The 21,325-nt window shown below is 45.3% G+C and overlaps 2 protein-coding genes across 8 annotated transcripts in view; both read right to left on the bottom strand.

The window, feature by feature from the left end:
* ndrg3a (ndrg family member 3a) overlaps nucleotides 1-7,405 on the bottom strand; it is a 29,465-nt gene extending 22,060 nt beyond the window's left edge. For both annotated transcript variants that reach the window (XM_058072336.1, XM_058072327.1), the window contains exon 1: nucleotides 7,239-7,405. The gene's annotated coding sequence lies outside the window, so the exon portion shown is untranslated. The remainder of the gene's footprint in view (nucleotides 1-7,238) is intronic.
* A 940-nt stretch (nucleotides 7,406-8,345) lies between these two features.
* phf20a (PHD finger protein 20, a) lies at nucleotides 8,346-21,233 on the bottom strand. Of its 6 annotated transcripts, none has more exons than XM_058066533.1 (17): nucleotides 21,080-21,233; nucleotides 19,363-19,469; nucleotides 16,879-17,050; nucleotides 16,535-16,619; nucleotides 16,343-16,416; nucleotides 15,703-16,255; nucleotides 15,554-15,604; nucleotides 15,189-15,458; nucleotides 14,791-14,982; nucleotides 14,616-14,711; nucleotides 13,938-14,093; nucleotides 12,293-12,465; nucleotides 12,125-12,224; nucleotides 11,854-12,049; nucleotides 11,320-11,761; nucleotides 9,755-9,932; nucleotides 8,346-9,553 (listed from the first exon to the last, which is right to left on the bottom strand). In XM_058066533.1, exons 1-17 carry the CDS (start codon nucleotides 21,203-21,205, stop codon nucleotides 9,411-9,413), a joined length of 3,114 nt encoding a protein of 1,037 aa, XP_057922516.1. In that variant the 5' UTR covers nucleotides 21,206-21,233; the 3' UTR covers nucleotides 8,346-9,410. The 6 variants fall into 6 exon arrangements, with proteins under 6 accessions (XP_057922516.1, XP_057922551.1, XP_057922544.1 ...); XM_058066568.1 differs by lacking the exon at nucleotides 21,080-21,233 and adding an exon at nucleotides 20,950-20,972; XM_058066561.1 differs by lacking the exon at nucleotides 21,080-21,233 and adding an exon at nucleotides 20,112-20,248.
* Between the last annotated feature and the right edge of the window lie 92 nt (nucleotides 21,234-21,325).

Raw genomic sequence — 21,325 nt, forward strand, 5'->3', positions numbered from 1 at the left:
CTGCGTTCTTCAACAACATATCCGTGCTCAACCGGAGCCCGGCGTTGACAAGGAGCGAGCAGCCCTGGCACCGTGACACAAACTGGGCCAGAACAAATTCCATAGATGCTGCCACCAACCAAACAATAAAGCCTAATGGATATGTCCCTTTTTCTTTGTGCTACGCTAGCGCACGTTAAATGTGCACTGCTGAGATGGCACCCAACTCCTCAATTTAAAAACGCCACTCCCTGCCAATTGAATAACTTATCTAAAAATGCCACTTTTTTTTCCCACCGCAGAGTGTTGTCTTGCCTTAGCTCTTTTATACGAGGAGACTTGAAAAGAACACTGCAGCAAAGTGGAGGCTGTAAAGCAGAGGTAGGGAACCTATGGCTCGGGAGCCAGGTAGGGCTCTTTTGATGACTGTATCTGGCTCTCAAGCATTTACCACAATAAAAATGTATGTTTGCTAACATTTTAAAGTAAACATCACAGAAATCACTGTTAAAAATATAAAAAATCAACAACTTTCTTATGCATTTTAATCCATCCATCTATTTTCTACTGCAATACGGCCGACCATATCTATCTTTCCTGATGATATTTTCCAGGTCAAACACCAAAACTCGATTATTACTGGGTAATGCGGTAGTCTACCTCGGTCATTGAGATGTCAACATGTAAATGTAGACTTTCCTCCTTTAGTCAAATAGTCACCTAGCTAAAGCTGCAGAACCAAGCCTTCTGGCAAAGATGGCCAAAAGAATGAAATATACTGAGTACGGTGCAAAACCATGCAGCAGCAGAAGTTGCATTAATGGCAGCAAGTAATTGATTTATTATTGGACACTGCGCTGCTCACAAAAGTGTGCTGGCCACACCCCCTTGGCGTGGGGTAGTGTGCCTCGTCTACGTAATTGGAGCCCATTATATCTAAAACTGTTGGTCTTACATAAAAATGCACACATTTTATTGCATTCAATGTTTAAAAAAATGTATATGGCTCTCACAGATACACATTTTAAAATATCTGGTCTTCATGGCTCTCGTAGCCAAAAAGGTTCCCGACCCCTGCTGTAAAGTATAACACCGCAGCATCCCAACCTCGGGTCAAGCTGATAGTCTGGGTGCTTATGTCTGCCATCAGACGCTAGCAGCTATGAATGACTAAAGACATGTTTTTCCCTTTGTCTTCGTCTTCCCACTATTCCCACGTCTTGTTTAGTCCTAGCTCTTCAAATCTGAATCATGCCGATTAACTCGTCTCTACATGCATTTGACACAATCTTCTCAAGGAGAAGCTCGGGTTCGTTCAGGACAACCTGTCCACGCTGACGGAAGGAAAGTTGCTCATAGGCCGATTCTTTCGCTTAAGCACATGGAAGACTCCTCCCTATCTGGAACTATGACGCTCTGTTGCTGATTGGATTAGACAAAAATCAGAAGACGATGACAGCAGTCCAACGTGCCCATCAGCCGCCCCTCATGATTGACATGGCGGCTAAAGCCGTTAGCGCTCTGACACTCTGACTGTGACTATGAATGGTTGCGGTCTTTCACCCACTTCTGTTGATTTCTAACCGTCTGGGGCCCGGTCACGGTGGTCTCCATGGCAACTGCTGCGATATCGCGATGACATCCTGCGGACCGAGGCACCCCACGGTTGTGCGCTGGATGGTGCGACTTCATGGGCGGGATTGCCCATGAACACTTGCACAAAAACCCTGTCTCAATTATAAGCCAGAAAATGGCGAATCACATTTTTTGCAGAATCGTGCAGCCCACACACACACACACACACACACAAACACACGCACCCCCCATGCTTAATTATGGCCGTTCTCAGACTCCATTGCCATCCTTGAAGTTTATAGGCTTCTCCTGACAACAAGCTGACAGATCCCTTTGCTTCTTCTGACAGCATCGCAAAAACAATGATGAAATATCTCTCTGATGTCTTCTTCTGTCTCTACTCCATCATAACCGCCTCTTCTTAGCCGCCACTTTCGGAAACTAAAAACAGGCCAGTGCCAATTTACAAAAAACTCATCCGGTAGAGCAAGTACAAAGACCAGAACGCAGGTTTTACACCTCAAATTCCAAATGACTTGTTTGTGAAACCAGAATCAGAAGTGTTCCATCCATCCATCATCCGTCATGCATATACAATATACGTTCTCGTGGGCACTAGGCTTGGGACCATAACAAATCTAGACCTTGGCGCATTCGTTCTATAGAACAACAGCATGTTCAGAGTGAGACTTTTGGCTCTTATGGTCACTTTGTCTCGTTGGGTGGAGGCGGGTCTGCTAGCCTACACACAGAGTGCAGAAGAAATAGAACATAGAAATGCATTGCAATATTTTTTGACATTGTAGTTTTCTTAAAAGTAATGAGAAGGTAATGTGAGGCTCAGAAAACTACCGCCATCTTCTGGGAGTAAACATGCCTACAAGAAACAACGCTAGAGGCTGGATGTCCTCCATTAGCGCCTTTGTTGACTTGCTTGTGATGAATTCATGCTGCTATGATGTCATATTATTTCCATAGCTGATGCAACCGTCTCCACCCCGTCCACATTGCCCACAGTGGAAATGCTGCACTGTACTGGACGGCAGGTTGAAAGCAATGGAGTTGAACATGGCGGCCTTTTCAGCATAAGCAAGGTGTGTACTTCGGTGAGAGGCCAAAGGTCAGGTGGAGGCAGCTGCGCCCACCAGCACTCTACCTAAGAAAGAGTACTCATTAAATATGAAGACAGCACAGAGGCAGGAGAGGTCGTGCGCTGCGAGGATCGACAGACCTCCGTCTGTGAATGCCCGGCACGTCTCGGCGTGAGTCAGTGTCGGAATCGCTGCTAGGAGACGTGCTTCCTCATCGGAACACGACCTCGGCTAATGGAGAGATCCGTGCGGTCAGCGTGCCTGTCACAAGGACTGAACACAGACAACCCAATCTCCCTGAGAAACAGGGGTGGCTCCTCCGGCCGGACCGCTCCCACGCCGGCGCCGAGGAGGCGGGCGGTGTCCTTGGTAACGGCGCTCAGATCCAATGACCTTTCCCCCCCCTCGTCATTTACATAAAATCCTTCTACTCATCTCAGGATCCTTTGTAGAATTACTAATGGAACAACATGTAATGGAACAATTAATGGGGGTGTCCAAACTTTTCCCACAAAGGCCACATATGGAAAAGCCAAAAGATGCGGAGGTCATTTTGATACTTTTACATTCTAAAAAGCCACCTACTCACCTATTAGTACACCTTTTGCTCTTTTTTCCATCGTTGCTGTTTTTGTTTTTTGCTACAGTGTTTTGCTAACAATAAAAAAAAACAGCTACAGGCGTCAAATGGCCCTCGGGTCATAGTTTGGATACCCCTGTCCTCAGGCCTCCATGAAGTTTCTTTAAATCAGAAAAACGAGGAATCTAATAATAATAATGATATATAATTATGTTTTTTTTAAAGTGTTATTTCTTTAAAAGGCAAGCAAATGTAAATAAATAATCTCAGTGAATCACAATGAGAAAAAAAAAATCCGATTTTTTGCAATCTTAATGCCAATGCCAACTTAGACAGAGAATCCTTCTTCTTCTTAGTGAAGGAAGGCTTACATGAAGCCTGCAGCCCTAAATGACACAAGGTGCACCTTCTTCCCGTGTGAACAGCCACCAAAAGGACAGAGCGTCTTCACTGTGTTTGGTGCTTTGCAAGGGGCCTGGAAGACGTATTGTTCCAGCAGTGATCCCAGCAGGGACGGACACTGTGCACGCTTCAGGGGTGCAGGGATCCGGAGTTGTGTTAGTCTCAGCTGTTTTTCTTCTGTGGTTTTGAAGCGGTTGTGTAATTCTACACCTGCAACAGCTTCAATGATGGATGCGGCTCAGTTACTGACCCCCCCCAAAGAAATCGACGAGAACAGGTCCGAGTAACAATGGTTCAAAAACGGCCATCACAATAAGACCAAGAAGGATGCACAGCCTAGGAGCTTTCATTTGTCAAAGTTACTGTAAATGTCACAACTCCGTCACACACAAAGACGGTTGCGAGGAAGCGACCGAACACGAGGAAGACGAGCTGTCAGCATCGTGGATTAATTACCATCCTCGTCTCTCCCGTGGATATTCTTCCCCGACACTCATCCCTGCCCAAAAAGCTCTTCTTGCTTTATAGAACTCTAATCCCTGTAATCCATATGTACTATTTGTTAGAAGTATCATTTGTCGAGCCGTGCCATGAACTACTCTGATAAGAGATTACATTCCACTAATTTCAATGAAATAAGAAGAAAGTCAGGAAAACATCTCAAGGAATATATTTGTAAAAAGATTCCATTGTCATTAAGCCTTGATAGCTTCCTCTCTTTGGTCAAAACACGGCCACAGGACGCCATCATGTCTGCCCCTTGCTACTTTGTTAACACGTTAGCCTAGCCTAAGTGTCATGTTCCTGGAGAAGTGACGACACGTTCGTCCCTCATTGCCGACGTGTCTTTGTTGTGCTTCCTCTTTTTATTTACATTACGTTGCATCATACACGCTTAAGTTATATTTCATTTCACAATGTACCCGCGTTGTCCAGACTCTGTCTAGTCCAGGGGTCGGCAACCTTTACTATGAAAAGAGCCATTTCACCCACTTGCCCACTAAAGAAAAATAGCCTGGAGCGGCAAAACGTTGTATGTTTAAAACAACATTGGAGGGGAAAAAAAGACGAGTTGGAGTACTCTTGCTAGTACTGGAGATAAACTTTTGTTTTTAAATGAGCTCTAATTTATTTTTTAGAATCGTCAAATAACTCATTAATAATAATTAATAACTCAAATAACTCAAAGTATTACTCATTTCCCTTCATGTTAACCTGTCAGAGAGAACTGGATAGCATCCTGTCTGCTCATTCAGTCACCAGTCAGAACTGGTCAGTCAGGATGCATTCATGGTCTCACACAAAGTTGGATTTTTGTAAACTCATAACAAAGACGTGCATTTTCACCACACGGGTGCTAAAAAATATTCAAGCATTGCAAAGGGAGCCGCAACAAAGAGGCTGGAGAGCCACATGCGGCTCTGGAGCCGCGGGTTGCTGACCCCTGGTCTAGTCATTGTAGTATTCTTTAAAGCAGAGGTAGGAAACCTATGGCTCGGGAGCCAGGTAGGGCTCTTTTGATGACTGTATCTGGCTCTCAAGCATTTACCACAATAAAAATGTATGTTTGCTAACATTTTAAAGTAAACATCACAGAAATGACTGTTAAAAATAATATTCAAAATCAACAACTTTCTTATGCATTTTAATCCGTCCATCTATTTTCTACTGCAATACGGCCGACCATATCTATCTTTCCTGATGATATTTTCCAGGTCAAACACCAAAACTCGATTATTACTGGGTAATGCGGTAATGTACCTCGGTCATTTAGTCAAATAGTCACTTATAGCTAAAGCTGCAGAACCAAGCCTTCTGGCAAAGATGGCCAAAAGAATGAAATATACGGAGTACGGTGCAAAACCATGCAGCAGCAGAAGTTGCATTAATGGCAGCAAGTATTTGATTTATTATTGGACACTGCGCTGCTCACAAAAGTGTGCTGGCCACACCCCATTGGCGTGGGGTAGTGTGCCTGGTCTACGTAATTAGAGCCCATTATATCTAAAACTGTTGGTCTTACATAAAAATGCACACATTTTATTGCATTCAATGTTTAAAAAAATGTATATGGCTCTCACAGATACACATTTTAAAATATCTGGTCTTCATGGCTCTCTTAGCCAAAAAGGTTCCCGACCCCTGCTTTAAAGTAATATGAAATACTATCTGGTCTCATGGTTCCGCTGTATGTTTGTGTAGCTAGGCACATTGTAGAGACCTTAGGTGGCTCGGGTCACAATGAACGGTGACGCAAGATGTAGCCAACCACGGCACCCACAGCAAGGTGTTTTTATTACACACCAACTTAAAGAAAACCTGAAGTGGAATACTTGACACGACTTCGTCTTCAGGGCACCGTTGAAAAGCGATCTTATCCCAACCATCTAAACTCCAACGGATGGTTTAATGAACAACTCCTGATACTTTTCCTTCAATAATCAACCAGGACAAGCACCTCCAAGGATACGCCAATAAACCCACATTGTGCTAAGTCAACAAAAGGCAAGGCTTCCTGTTGCTAGCTAGCTGTGGATGCTACATGTGCGAACAATGCCAGTGTTGTGACTGTAAACAAGCGTGACTGCTGGCTGTTTATTGCATCAACGGGATTCAAGACTTCCTGGTCATGAGACATTGCTCAGGGAAGTGGGGGGGGGGGGGGGGGGGGGGTGAAAACCCAAATTCAGCAAATTCGTATGATCCATATGGACTGTCTTACGGTAACTTTTGCATTTTAAGATGCCCTTTTTGAGGGTACGATGCGAAATACATGGGGGGCAATTCCAAGATGGGCAAACACCTGCTGCCTACGTCACGTCACCTGACGTCCTACCTGTGTGACCTTCGCAGGGTCGCCGTGACATTGACCGCCATCAAGTGCTGACTGCTCTGATATCATTTGAATTGATCGCACTGCAAATGATGGATCAAAATGTCCCAGACACTGTTTAGGTAGGGGGGGGGGGGTGTACCAAGTGAAAGAGCTAGAGGGCTAGCGTGGAAGATGTGGTTCTACCTAACAAAGTCCTAAGCGTGGCTCATCTGAGCTGAAGCAGCCACCAGTTGGAATGATGATGATGACTCCAGGGGAGCAAGCATGATTCCACCACAAATAATCATAATCATAATACATAATCTGAATATAAGAACCTAATACACATGTTGACGTGAATGTGATAGATCGGAAGTACAGGAGCAAGCTAAAGCTAATCGACAGAAATGTTACTATTTATAGCTGGAGCTCACACTCAGGGTGTCAGTCATCGAGACTACAGCCTCGTTGTGCTCCAAATCTCTGAAATGATGTTAGATGTTCGATGTAATGCAAGACAACAGAAGATAAAGTCAGGCTGCTAAAGTGACGAGACGAGCGCGGAAGGGAGAGAGCTACACGGCAGCGCCGCTGTGAACAGCAGCGAACTCATTCCATTGAAACCGCATGTCCGTACTATTTGAAGCCATCCAGCATGTTGCAACGAACGCATTCAGGCTGTAGCGACGGCGGTCACGACGACTCCGACAAACGACTCCATGACAGGAACACGAACAGGTTGGAAAATCCACCATCTATCCGGGCACATCTTTAACTACTACGTGGGTCGGCTTACCTGCACGATACAATAATTCTCCGGTGAGTTTCACTCAAGTCCACTGCGGGTTTTGCCGATATGGGATTTGAACGTCAAATGTAAAATAAAAATACGCCGCACTCGGCTGCCGCTTCCTCTGCTCTAACTAGTATTTCGACGTGATGTGGGCGGAGCTACACGCTGCGTCGGAGACATCGGGCAGCCAATCAGAGCAGGCGCTGAGCGGCAGAGACAGGAAGAAGAGATAGAGGTCATACTCTGCCCTGAATATTGAAGACCGCGAAAAATGCGACCAGGAAGACAAAAGACGCTTCCGAGTATTAAGAGCTAGCTATATAAACTAGGTTCTCTTTAACAAATAATGCGATTTAATTGTAATTTCCAATATATGTATTCTACATTGGCTCCCGTCCTCCGACTCGGGAGTGTTGTGAAACACATAAAGCGTTTAACTTCACGTACAGGACACTTTTATACATTAAAGATGCTAACATGAATCCAGTATAGGACAATGTATTAAGCTATCAAAAACTAGCCAACATCTCGGCTTTGTGTATCATCTAATAATGAATTGTGCTCCCAGGACGAGCACTTTCAACACCAATGGTATGAAATAAAGATATATTTAAGATTAAGATATGCCTTTATTCGTCCCTCAGTGGGGAAATTTGTAATATTTCACTTTTTCATGTCATGTGTATGGCACAATTCGTGTTGCTCCATCACCAGGCCGGTTGCCGGTTATAATATTGAGGGATTAACTGAGTAAAACTGCCATCAAATGCCCATTTTCAATCTGATTATGTAACGGTACAAATCGGCTATGAAACTATATCAAATATGGATGCAAATCCGTTTCGGTGTGTCTGTGCTTCTTCCCCCGTCAAGGCATGGCGTCGTCAGGGGAATGAATGCCATGCTCATGGGGCATGGCATAGGGAAAGGAATCAGCTGTGTTTATTCTGTAGCTCAGGAAACATTTAGTCACAGACTGTTGGCCCCCACTTAGATCCGATTGTGTAAGAGCCCAAATCGGCTAAGAAAACATGTTACATCAAATTGCAAATGATGCAACTTCAATTTTGTGACAGTAGCCTGATAAAAAAAACCCAAACAAACTTTGCATTATGATTAATAATGATAGTTTATTTATGTACCAGCAAATGTGTCGACATTTTCCCTGCTCTACGCCAGATAGTACAGTAGCTTAGGACATCTGTATTTGGAGAATGTTTTCAGGAAAGGGCATATTTAAATGAACATATTTACAAACAACCAAAGTATTGTAAACTAACGAGTGAAACGATAGTAAGGAGAAACAAAACAAGACATTTCCAGGTTGTCTACAGAGCGTTGGTCATGAGCCAAAGGAGCCCACGGTGCAACTGAAGGAGGGAGACGGTCTAGAATGAATCTAGAATGAATCTAGAATGAGTAGTTAAGTGCTACAGCAGCAATAAGCAAACAGTCGGATTAAGGAATACTGTAACTGAAACACAAACAACAGCACACTGATGAGGAAACTGGGAGAGAGAGAGAGACGCGCCAGTTTGGACAAAAACAGAATCCACGCATGTCACCGTTTCTGTAAGAAGATACCTTTGATTGAGGACAAAAATAACTTCACAGTGCAGAAGAAAACCAAAAGCATCCAGGAAGTGAACACCAGACGGAAGAGTTTGACAAGGATGTAAAAGTGCCATTCCAAAACAAGACGGCGTGTTGAAGATGACACTTTAACGATACAATAAGGGAACATTGCCGATGCAAAAACCGCAGCCATTTCTTCAAATCAACGGCGGAACTTAACGACAACCGGAATATAAAGCTCGTCTTTACTGCAGTGTGCACCGAGAAAAATACACGAGGACCTTTAGCTGTATGGCAGACAAAAGGCATTTTGTCAGGTTGCATGGGAACCATTGTGTCATCTGGTCCAAAGGACTTTCAATTGCATTTACGAGGTTACTCATTGTGTTTAATCCTGATTGATAACGCTGACCTTTCCCTTACGTGTTTGTGTAAGTGTGTCAGTATTACACCTCCCTGTCGCATCCCATTTCACCGCGTAGAACCCCGAAAAGGAGGAGAAACGGCCGCAAACTTGAGCTCAGAGACAACTACTGGACAACCAGTGTCGCGTCGTCCATCGACTGCGTGCAGTTTCTCTGCTGCCGTTCTCTGGCGCCCTCATGTGGAGCTAAACACGGCGATCTGCTGCACCTTTCCCAGCTGGGACATCAGCCGCTTCATGCGGTGTTTGAGCTGAGGCAGGCGGGCCAGCGGCTCAGGAGGCTCCAGCTCCCCGGTGTAGTCCAACCAGCTTTCCAGCACTGAGGAAAAACATCAAATGTAACTAACTTCTTCTTAGAGATGTGCCAACCATCTTTGCAATACATGAATCATTTGTTGGAAATATATTTAGTCACGTATGCAATTTGCCTGAAAATACTCAAAGATCACATTTCAAACATCGAGTAGCTGCATTCCCTTCACATTTACGATGACGGTTGCAAATGAAATCCAAGGCTTACCATCCAACTCGCGCTCAATGAAGTCCATCCTGTGCGAGACCTCGTCCTGGACTGCATCGATGTGATCCAGTAAGTTGATCTGCCACTGCTGTTGTGGTCTGGTGTCTGCAGTCTCCTCGGGGTGATGCCAGGCCTCCCTCTTCATCTCCACCTCAGACCAAGAGCTTCCCGTCACAGCCTGCGGATGTCCGTGGTGAAAAATGAAACCACACTGACAAACACATGCAAGCGACACAAATAGGATTACGCAACATGAATGAAGCCAAATGTAGACACCCAAAAACGGGTTTATCTCGATATCCTTCAATGAATGTCGTTCTTCATTTTAGATGACAGCTTACATCTAATCAAGAAATGACATTTCTCATAAAACGTAACAATTTTACTACACGTTCTTCCCAAGCGGCTGATTGTGTTAGAGATAACTGAACAATGCTAACTTTTATTCATGTGGGGTGCTTGGTCCCCATCACTGTAGCCCAGGGGTGCTCACACTTTTTCAGCATGCGAGCTACTTTTAAAATGACCGAGTCAAAATGATCTACCCACTACAAAAATGCAAAACATCTATTTATTTTCAAATGTATTGAGGATTATTTGTACGTACAATGTATGTTGATGTACCTTACATAACCAAATGAGCCAATATTGCAAAACACACATAATTAACTATTAACATTTTTTGTAATTACCTGAGTTTACTTTGATGACTTGCACTGAATTGAACCAGCCAGGGATGCATAGTCCGGACAGTAGCTGCTGATAGCCAGCCTCAAGCACACTTCCAAATGTTTATCAGTCATGGATAATATCCGTATCATAATATCCGTATAATATTCCATATCCATATGGAAGTGATATGTTTTTTGCCTTTTTACTTGGTCCAGCTCCTTCACTCATTTTAGTGACCATAAACTTTAGCGAGGGCTTAAAATCTGACGCAATTCGCCGACTAGCTTAGCACTTTGCATCGTTGTTTACGCATGAGCGGTGACCTAAAGGTCAAAATTCAGTTGTCATCTGACTGGTTGTCCTGTATGTCAATCAAGTAACGGGGATGGATGATAGGCTGACATGGTAAGTTCTGCTGCACTTAGAGACGTTGTTTGATTTGATTGGTCGCCCGAAGGGCAACATTCAGTTGTCATCTGAATGGCTGCCCTGTATATCAATCAAGTGACGGCATTGATGCTGGGATGATATTTTTTTAATGTCACGCCGCGATCGACCAGCGATCGACCAGTACCACCTCCGCGATCGACCGGTAGCTCGCGATCGACTTAATGAGCACCCCTGCTGTAGCCTATGGCCTAGTGGCTGGTGTGCTGCTAGCAAAACAATAGGGGTGTCCCCATCCAATATGAATATGAATAGCAGCAAAAAAAAGCCAGATTATACCAAGCCTACATCAAGTATGCATCATGAACTACGTACTCTAGCTATTTTCACTGACATACTACTCTGTTTATGTACACAACTATTGTAACTAAATGATTCTAATGACCGACACCCCCCCATTTTTAATTCCCGCCTCGTAGCAGCAATCCTTTGATTGGAGAACCAACCTTGTTCTTGACGGTGATGGACTTGGGTTTGTCCGCCTCCAGCAGGCTGCCAAAACGCTGCTCTCGCTCCAGCAGCTCCTCTGTGCTCCTCATGCTGTCTTCCAGCTCCGAGCCCTGGCGGGTCTCCACGACCAGCCGCTGCTCCACCGCCGGGTAGTATGCCCACGGTTTTTGGTAGCAGTGTTCGCTGGTGATGTACGAGTCCTGGAATGACGGGAATGGGGACGAGGACGAGGATGACGACGAGGACGAGGTGGCAGCGGCCCGGCTCAGCTTCTCCAGGGCATTGGACATTAAAATCTCGCCTCGAGTCATGTCCTCATCAGGGGTCACGGGAGAGGGAGCCGTGTTGCTGCCGCGGCAGGAGTCAGGGTTCACCGCTGGCCTCGCGATGCGCTTCCAAGGTTGGCGCCACAGCTTCAGGTCAGGATGGGTGTTGCTCCTGAGAGGAGGGGGGAAGATTTGCTTTCTCCATTTTTGTTGTAAAAAACAACAACAACAAAAATCGGCTTCATGCAGCACCCCTGGACTCACTGTAAAATGTTCATCTTCAGATGCAGTCCGTTGAGGATCTCCACCACATGATGGACATCTCCCAGCAGTTGGTGTGTGGTGGTGATCTTCTTGGAGTTCTGGTGAGAGTAGTTTTCATCCAAGAAGGACAAGCCGTACATATGGCCGTTGCTCAGCCACTCGCGGTCATACCAGTAGCGCAGACTCTGCCTCTGGCCTGGAAACCATCGTATCATGGGAGACATTGTCTTCAAAATGTTATGTCCAAGAAACTGGATAAAAGGTTCCTCACCTGGGGGGTCTCTGCAGATATAACACGCGTATCTATCTGGAACGTTGTCTTCCAGCAGGCCCATGCACGCACCATGCTGCCAGCACAAACATTCTTCACACTGAAAATGACCAATTGACAAAACAATGAAAGACATGAAGAGAATAGACTAAATCCAAGTAATCCCACCTGGATCATGAAGTCGTTCTCTTCTTCCACCTCACAGATGCATCGTACGATCTCCTGGTCGTTGCTCACGGCACCAGAGTCCAGGCTCAGGGGTGGGGTGGTCACATCCACCCCATAGTCCTCGTCGCTCCACCCACAGCTGTCGGTGGACCAGTCACTTAAGCTATCTTCATCTAGAGCAGCGACAACATGGCGACACCAAAGGACAGCGATGACACAGCAGCAATGAAAACGACACATTCAGACCAGAATAGATAATATTACATAATAATAATAATAATAGATAATATCATTCTTAACGTATTGAGTTTATTTCATGTGTGCAATGCCAAACATTACATTGCTGGTTTTAAGCACAATTCAATTATTTTTGTACATTTGAGAAAACTACTTTGGCTTTACATTGACTTACAAAAAGGTGCCATTTTGGGCTTGGGGGGGGGGGGCGCTGCTGCTTCTTTTGTGCTACATACTCTAACTGCTGTCATGGAGACAATTAAGCCAGGAGTTTGCCTGACACATTAAATTATAAGAGCAAAGATGGGAGTTGTGTCTTGACCCTGGTTCATTTTAGAGGAAGTGTAGCGCTTATCCACGTCTGCTTCATTTGAATAAAGAACATGTTTCATATTCAATAAATTTACAATTATCTGACACTTGTACAGCTGGAGCATTTAAAAAGCAGTATGAGGAAATTGTCAATCTATAGTTTTATTTTAGAGCTCTGACTTGACGTCTAGCTACAAACGCGTCATTGCCTTGACCCCCCCCCCCCCAAGCCGGTCAATACTGCAACGTGACGTGCCACCCAGCAATAAATATTTGTGGGCTACATGCTAAAACGACCAGTTAAGGAACAGCGTCTAAGCCAGCGGTGGGCAAACTTTTTGACTCGCGGGCCGCATTGATATAACAAATATCTGGGGGGGGGCGGGGGGGGGGGCAGACTATATATTTTACACGTAACAGTCCACCTGGTATTATTGTATCTGTAAAATTGTCATGCAATCTGCTATTATTATTTATTATTTTATATTTATATTTAAATATTTTAAAAATAATAAAATATTATAATTAAAATTAAAATAATTATTATATTATTATGTAAAATATGCAAATATAACAATATTATTATATATAATGTATATAATAATTAGCATTAATATAATAAATATAATAATCAAAATAGTTATAATAATAATATAATAATTATTATTTTAATTTTTATTATTATTATGTGCTCGTGTCCCTTTTTTCAGGAGCACTTTGTAAACAACAGACCATGTCAAACAACGAAATTGATACAACCATCAAAAGGTTGGCTCAGGCCATGATGCCAGGTTGTATGTTGACTTTAAATGAAATACTTTGGAAAGATTGGGCGGGCCGTATTCAAACACTTGGCGGGCCGGATGTGGCCCCCGGGCTGTAGTTTGCCCACCCCTGGTCTAAGCCATCATCATCTAAGCAGAGTCCTGCGTGACATGAGCATTTGGACACGGAAAGCAGGCGTGCTGAAGCTGACAGGCAAGGATGGAAGGAGAAGAATGAAAGGGCTCGGAGGCCATGGGACAGTCACACGCATTCAGGGTACAGGGTACAGGGTTCAGGGTACAGGGTACACACACAGTCGGGAGATACCCACCATCCACATTTATCAGCATTGAGTCGCTGTATCCGGGCCTGCTGGGGTAGGCCTCAGCCTTGTGATTGTGTGAGGGGGGATGTTTGAGTGGCATTTTCAATTTGGGTGGAGGGCACAATACTGAGATGTCAATATTCTCCTCACTACCTGTGCAGTCTGTTAATACAGGGAAAGGAGGAAGCAGACGTAGAACAAGTTTGAAAAGAGAGTTCATTTGACATATGCCCTTTTGGGGTGGGGGGGGGGGGACAAGCATGATGGAACAATGTGATCAATTGGAGAACACGTATCACAATTTAGATGTGCTGTACCACATTGGAGGTTAACATGTGACATCTGCGGAGGGCATACGTATAACATGCAAAACAGAGAATACGGTGTAAACGTGTTTTACTTCTTATCAATTCCACAGCAGTACATTCTACATTTTAATTACCGTGACTATCTAATTAACCTAAGAGATGTGAGAGAACATTGTTGGGCTGGCTTAATGCGGTGAAGGGTCCGGTAGCCGATGCAACACTTCTCCCACACACAAAGGTTTCAGCCACCACACCAAGAGGACAAAATGGAGGGCTTCCACACGGTGCAGCCAAGCCACTTCCACAATGTGAGTGAGTGCACATGCAGCGTAGCGGATGTTTGCAATGCGGCTCGATGCGCCCAATCCCTGCTTACCAGACTGGACTTTCTTCTTTTTCTTCCTCTTCTTTAGCTTGATGCGGAGGAAGTCCTTCTGTTTGGGTTTTTCTTTTGGCCTCTCTTTGATGGGACCTAGAAAAGTTGTCAAATGTAAATCCCGTCCCCCCCCCAATAGTGTGGTCGTTCGTGAAGGGGGAGAAATATTGCTGACCATTGTCGAAGCCGCACTTGTCTGTCACTTTATCCTGCTGGCACCCGTTTCTGTCAAGCTGGTTCTCCTTGCTCTTCTCCCTCAGTAGCGCCCTCTGCTGATGGCCATGTGTGCTGATTGCAGAGGGAGCGGATGTGCGTCTGCCCGCAGCCTTCACTTCACCTCGAGTGGCTGCAGCAGCTACGACGGTGTCTGCGGAAACATGCCACGCGTCGGGCCAGTTGAGATGGCTGGTACAGTAACCGCATAGTAACCAATAACGTTAGCGCCAGTAGACAATCAGTGTTGAGAGGAACACAACCAGTTCAGAAGCAGCTTAATCTGCTTGATTAGCACACTGGCGCTAAATTCCTCCATTTATCCAATTAGAAAAGACAAAACTCCCAAACAGAACTCACGCATGGAAGCAGAGATGGTTCGCCTTCTCTTCGGGCCGTCCAAGCCGGAGCCGGTGGCCTGCTTCTCCGACGCCCTGGTCTGGATGCTCCTGGAGGGGCTGCACTCGGCCTCCAGAGGTTGCTCCTCGCCGTGGTAATATTTCATGTGGTAGTGCAGCAGCTTGGCTTTACGGAATGACTTGGTGCAGCCAGGGGCGCTACACTTGAAGGGGTTATGGTCCAGGTTGATGGAGAGCACGGGAGGGGGTTGGTTTTTGATAACGCGGTACACTGCAACGTGCCACGGGACAGGTCCAGCATGAGTCAGGAGCTTCCATTACAAAGTAACTTGCGTACCAAAAGCACACATTTTAGGAGGTACTTACGTGGTTCTCTGCTGAATCTGTTTGGATTGTGGAAGCCCTGCTTCCTCACCGCTGTCAATAAATAAAAATAGTCACCATCTTTCCTTAGTGTCCACTCGTTCTACTTTCACAGGAAGTATGCATTCCTTCTTTAGTGTAAAAAGACTTACGCTTCACAGGCTGAGGAGGCGGCGGCGCCACATCCACTGCGGGCTGAGAGCTCTCCGATTGGATGCTTGGTTTCTGCTCCACGTCGCCATTGGAGTCTGCGGGCGCGGGCTGGGCGTGGTCGGGCACCGGTGTGTATGGCTTGTCCGTGTCAGGGTATGGCTGTGCTGCGCCCGCCTCAATGTCCGCTTCCTCCTTTGGCACTTGGCCATTCACACGCAACTCCTCATCCTCCTTATGACAGTCAGCGGCGCCATTTGTAAGCCGAGCGCCTGCTTCTGCATCACCGGGCTTCTTCTGGTCCGCCTGAACTATTTTCTCCTCTGCCTGTTTCAGAGCGGGGGAGGGCTCCATTTTACCGTTTGCTCTCTTGTTTTTCCTGTTCGCCATTCTGGCTTCATGCTCGTCGTCTTCACTGTTGCTCTCATCCTCCTGGTCAGAGGTGCTGCGTCGAGCCCGCTTGGTCCTGGGGTCCCCGTTCACTTGGGGCCTCCTGCGGTTGGCCACTCTCCGAACCATATTCCTTTCCAAGCTCCGAGGTTTCCCCGCACCTCTCTGTTTTTGGCCGAGCAAAGACACCGGGTTAGGAAATGACATAGTCGAGTAGCAAGGCCGGGTTTTATGGATATTTATCTCAAGTACCTCTTTAAAAGGTTTCACGTGTATTCCCTTCACTGTCTGAATGACGCCATCAAAGAACCTCACAGTGTACGATGCTGAGCAGGACAATAAGAGTAAATAGTCATCAAAAACAACTATTTGGATATATTAGAAACGATACGTTTACTCCACATGGAACATACAGTATGTCATACGCTTTGTGAGTTCACCCACCATCTTTATTGACGGAGATGACTTTAGCAGGATAGAATCGGCAGTCAGACCAGCTTGCCAGGACCTTATCGTTCACTTGAAAACCCTGAAAAACAAAACAAACATTTCAGCCCCCCCTCAACACAGTATTGTTTACTGCATTGAAATGAAGGCGATGGGGTTGTTGCTAAGGTCCCCTCACGTAGGCTTTTTCAGAAAATAGACAAATCATTAAATTCAAAAATGTTTTACTAATTGCTGCATATTAATCATATTTGCCTGCTGCATCACTAGACCGACTAACACAGGAACATGGCGTCACGGAATAAACAAAGAAATGGAAGCCAACAGCCTTCCTGACTCACAGGCCCAGGAGCGTCGTCCTGCAGGCCTTGACGCCTCAGCTGGACCCTCTCCACGGGTCTCAGGTACGGACTTGTCCAGTCAAACCACTCGTCGTAACGGTGGCTCCACTGACGGTAATGAATCAGCACCTTCTCGTCATCGTAATCAATCTTTTCAATGTTGGCAGCATACCTACGGAGCAAAGGTAAGCACATATTGAGCCCTTCATGGCCCAATAAAAAGTATATGCAGTATATTCTGCTGCTTTGAGGTTACTGGATAAGATACGAGGGTGGTAATGTTCTAAAAATAAACAATAAACAGTCATCACTTCCTTATAGCGGGTGGTTGGTTCCTTCCAACGATATGTATACACCAGGGGTGCTCACACTTTTTCAGCATGCGAGCTACTTTTAAAATGACCGAGTCAAAATGATCTACCCACTACAAAAATGCAAAACATCTATTTATTTTCAAATGTATTGAGGATTATTTGTACGTACAATGTATGTTGATGTACCTTACATAACCAAATGAGCCAATATTGCAAAACACACATAATTAACTATTAACATTTTTTGTAATTACCTGAGTTTACTTTGATGACTTGCACTGAATTGAACCAGCCAGGGATGCATAGTCCGGACAGTAGCTGCTGATAGCCAGCCTCAAGCACACTTCCAAATGTTTATCAGTCATGGATAATATCCGTATCATAATATCCGTATAATATTCCATATCCGTATGGAAGTGATATGTTTTTGCCTTTTTACTTGGTCCAGCTCCTTCACTCATTTTAGTGACCATAAACTTTAGCGAGGGCTTAAAATCTCGCAATTCGCCGACTAGCTTAGCACTTTGCATCGTTGTTTACGCATGAGCGGTGACCTAAAGGTCAAAATTCAGTTGTCATCTGACTGGTTGTCCTGTATGTCAATCAAGTAACGGGGATGGATGATAGGCTGACATCGTAAGTTCTGCTGCACTTAGAGACGTTGTTTGATTTGATTGGTCGCCCGAAGGGCAACATTCAGTTGTCATCTGAATGGCTGCCCTGTATATCAATCAAGTGACGGCATTGATGCTGGGATGATATTTTTTTAATGTCACGCCGCGATCGACCAGCGATCGACCAGTACCACCTCCGCGATCGACCGGTAGCTCGCGATCGACTTAATGAGCACCCCTGGTATACACAATATATGACGCAATGTTTATAAACACAATATTTTCGTAGTTTATGACTGTCTAAATACAGTTTAACATTATTAGGGCCCCGTGGACATGACATAAGACCGCTATCGTCACAGGTTGGTGATGCCGGGAACGCCGAGTTCAGGTAGGATAGCAAGGTTTATAGTGTGTGTAAAGCACTTAATGCGCGGTTCCAGTCCTGCCTGGCACAACGCTACCCATGTTACGTGTATTATCATTCACAGTAGCCATAGTTCACAGTCTGACAGACTGAACAAGAAATACCATCACGTTTTCATCTTGGGAGATTTCGAGACATGAGCTCTTGTGACACCCTTATTAGCTCCAGGACAAGAATTTTGACCATGTCCAAGTCCGTACGGTGGAAACTGTGTTTGAGGATTTGGGCATGCATGCATGCATGAGTTGGTGGAACACAGTTCCGTAGTATGATCGCATTATAACGCTTTCTCCAGCGGAACACGGTAGTCTATTTATCTTTAGTACAATGCTACTGCGTCAAGTGGAGTCACGCTACTTGACGCAGTCTTCATTGACATATGTGCTGATTCAGGTATTCACAAGACAGTGGAGTGGGGGGGGGCAATCCGTTCAGTGTGGTTGGCGACTTACTGGTCTGACGTGCATAATACAGTCCTTTTTACGTCAGCCACAACGGTTACATGAAAAAACACAAATTATTTTTTAAACACATGTAAACACCTTAATTAGATCATGTCTGACTTTGGATTATCATGCCTAGATTATGCGCCTGGAAACCAGCTCCCTCTTGCAAGTAAGTGCAACCATCGATCCGTCAATCGAGCCTGCATTGTGCGCACGCGTCCGTCTTGATAGCAGGATATACGGTAACCCAGAAGTGGATCCCATTCCATTCCAAACAGCGGTGGAACCTTGGTTAGCATCATTAATTAGTTCCAGAAGGAGAATGCATACGTGCACCTCATCTTGTGATCAATGACTGGACCCACGAAAATACAAGGACAATTAGAATTCTACCTCGTGCGAGTCTACCTGAGAGAAAAGCGGGGATGTTGTTCTTGTGGTTATTATTACGGTGTAAACAATCACATTACATGAGGGCTTCCTCGCAGCTGATTGATACGACGCCTTTGAGAGCGCTTTGATATCAACTTGCGATATCATACCGCTGATTCCAGGGGAACGGTGACATAATGCAAAGTACGAGTAGCTACAGCAGACAGAGCCAAAAACTAGATGCTGTCCCAAAAGGCGTGTAAAGCAAAAGTGAATGTGGATGGAGAGGAATGAACGAGGCCATGACTCACCAGTGTTTGAGGCTATCTCTGGCCTCAAGCTGAGCTCCCACCTCAAATGTTATCCCTCTTCTGTTAGGGGGCGTCTTACTCATACTGCACACATCAAGGCTCTCTTCCTGTACACACACACAAACACACACATCAGCCAATGAACGCTCCGGTAAAAACTACAACGACTTCCGTTAAGCTACTGGTAAACGATGCCTCCGCTGACTATTTATTTACCATTAGATCACTTAAACCACTGCATCCCAATTAGTGAACAACTAGTGAGCTGCATGTGGGAAATGTGAGGAGAGTCAACATCCAAGGTTTTATTGCTGATGCAACACAGCAAGGGGAAACTAAGATGCTAAGGTGAGCCAGGCCCCTGAATGATAATGAGATGAATTACAAATATTGTTAAGGTTCAGGATCAGCGTCCCCCTCACCTTAGAAAGGAAAAAAACACTCCACCATAGGAATCAAGCATGTCCAATGATGGATGGTGAGTTCAGCAACATCATTGCAGTAACCAGTCCCATTGTATAACTATACAGCAAACATTTGATCCATCTTCTAACAGAATCAAACAAAAGACAATGCTCCACTGGTAACGTCCCGTCGTTATATAAGGCACAACGGTCAAGGGTGGTCTTTTGTGGATCATAGACGATGACCAAGCCCTGCCCATAATAGCGCGTCTTACGGGTGACATTCAGGGGACGAGTTGAGCCATCAAATCCATATATGGATGTAATAAAATAGCAATATCTTACGTAGAAGGGACAATGCAGACAGAGCAAGTGTCTCTCAGCCTAACCTACAAACCGGATATCGCCACACGCTGCTCGGCCCACGTGTTCACTCACGTTCAGACACAATGGGAGGCGATGCTAACAGGCACGACACTGGCATTATGCCGACATTGTGATAACACCATAAAAGGCTGAAAAGTGTAAAATGACCAAATGCTAATGAAACATGATGTGTTTTATGTTTATGGTCGGACCAAGGACGCTAGAGTGACAGCCAGACAGAAGCCCGGCCACACAGGAAGCGACACGCAAGGATGCCACAGCCATGACCAAAGACACGCGATGACTAAAAAACAGGTAACTCCAGGAACAATGCACTTGTGTGTGATATCATCGATTATTAATCGATTAGAAAAGGTGCGTATGCGTTTCATAAACACTTTGCATAAGGGCGCTGTAATACACATTTAACTGTTGTAACCATATACTTATTTGCTGTGTTGTTGGACATCTTAGCCAGGACGTCATACTTTTATTGTACGGTTTTATAACCAGTGGGCGTAACGTTTGCGGACGTAAAGCGTGACGGCCAATAGGATTGGTGGATTGAGTCTCGTCTGGTTTGTCTGATTGGCCAAGCGGCTGTCACTCAATAAACGCGCTGGGCCTCGCGCTAGGCCTTTACTTCTCCATACTTTTCTTGCTAGGAGCGCACGGCGTGGGAACACAAAGCCTTCAACTTCCTCAAGTATAAAAGCTCACAGCCGCCCAAACGGCACCGACATGGAAGCCAGACAAGATCACACGCCGGCAAGCACACAAAATATACCGCGTATGACCCGTATCAACATCGTCTTACCGACTTTGTCGCATTTGTTTTGAACTCAAAAAGCCGACATGCGGCATCAAGCCAGCTACGTTGTTGATGCTTCCACCCAAAGGCTCTATTTGCCAATTATGAAGTCAAGAATACAATCCGGCCGCCTTACCTGTTCCCCAATCACGTTGTGTCCGGGTGGGTGTAGAATAAGAGGCGTAATCCTTCCGAGAACAGGTACCGCCGCCTCCGCCTGCCTGCTTCGCAGATCACGCAGTTGAATTTCTCTCGGTTGCATTCACCACCGGCGCGGGCTGCCTGGCTCGCCGGTGCGCATGCGCGGGCAACGGTCCCTGGCGTCATCCTCGAGTATGTGTTGTGTTGTGATGATACAGTGAACTACAAAAACATAGTCAAA

The sequence above is a fragment of the Doryrhamphus excisus genome, chromosome 1 (genome assembly GCF_030265055.1).
Source record: "Doryrhamphus excisus isolate RoL2022-K1 chromosome 1, RoL_Dexc_1.0, whole genome shotgun sequence".
Classification (NCBI taxonomy): Eukaryota; Metazoa; Chordata; class Actinopteri; order Syngnathiformes; family Syngnathidae; genus Doryrhamphus; species Doryrhamphus excisus.

What these genes read in the sequence shown, in the direction of transcription:
- phf20a (XM_058066533.1), bottom strand. Translation starts at nt 21,205, where the DNA reads ATGCAACCGAGAGAAATTCAACTGCGTGATCTGCGAAGCAGGCAGGCG. An exon ending in CAGATTCAGCAGAGAACCAC is followed by an intron (nt 15,459 to 15,553) that starts GTAAGTACCTCC and finishes GGCACGTTGCAG; the next exon opens with TGTACCGCGTTATCAAAAAC. An exon ending in TATCTGCAGAGACCCCCCAG is followed by an intron (nt 12,050 to 12,124) that starts GTGAGGAACCTT and finishes GATGGTTTCCAG; the next exon opens with GCCAGAGGCAGAGTCTGCGC.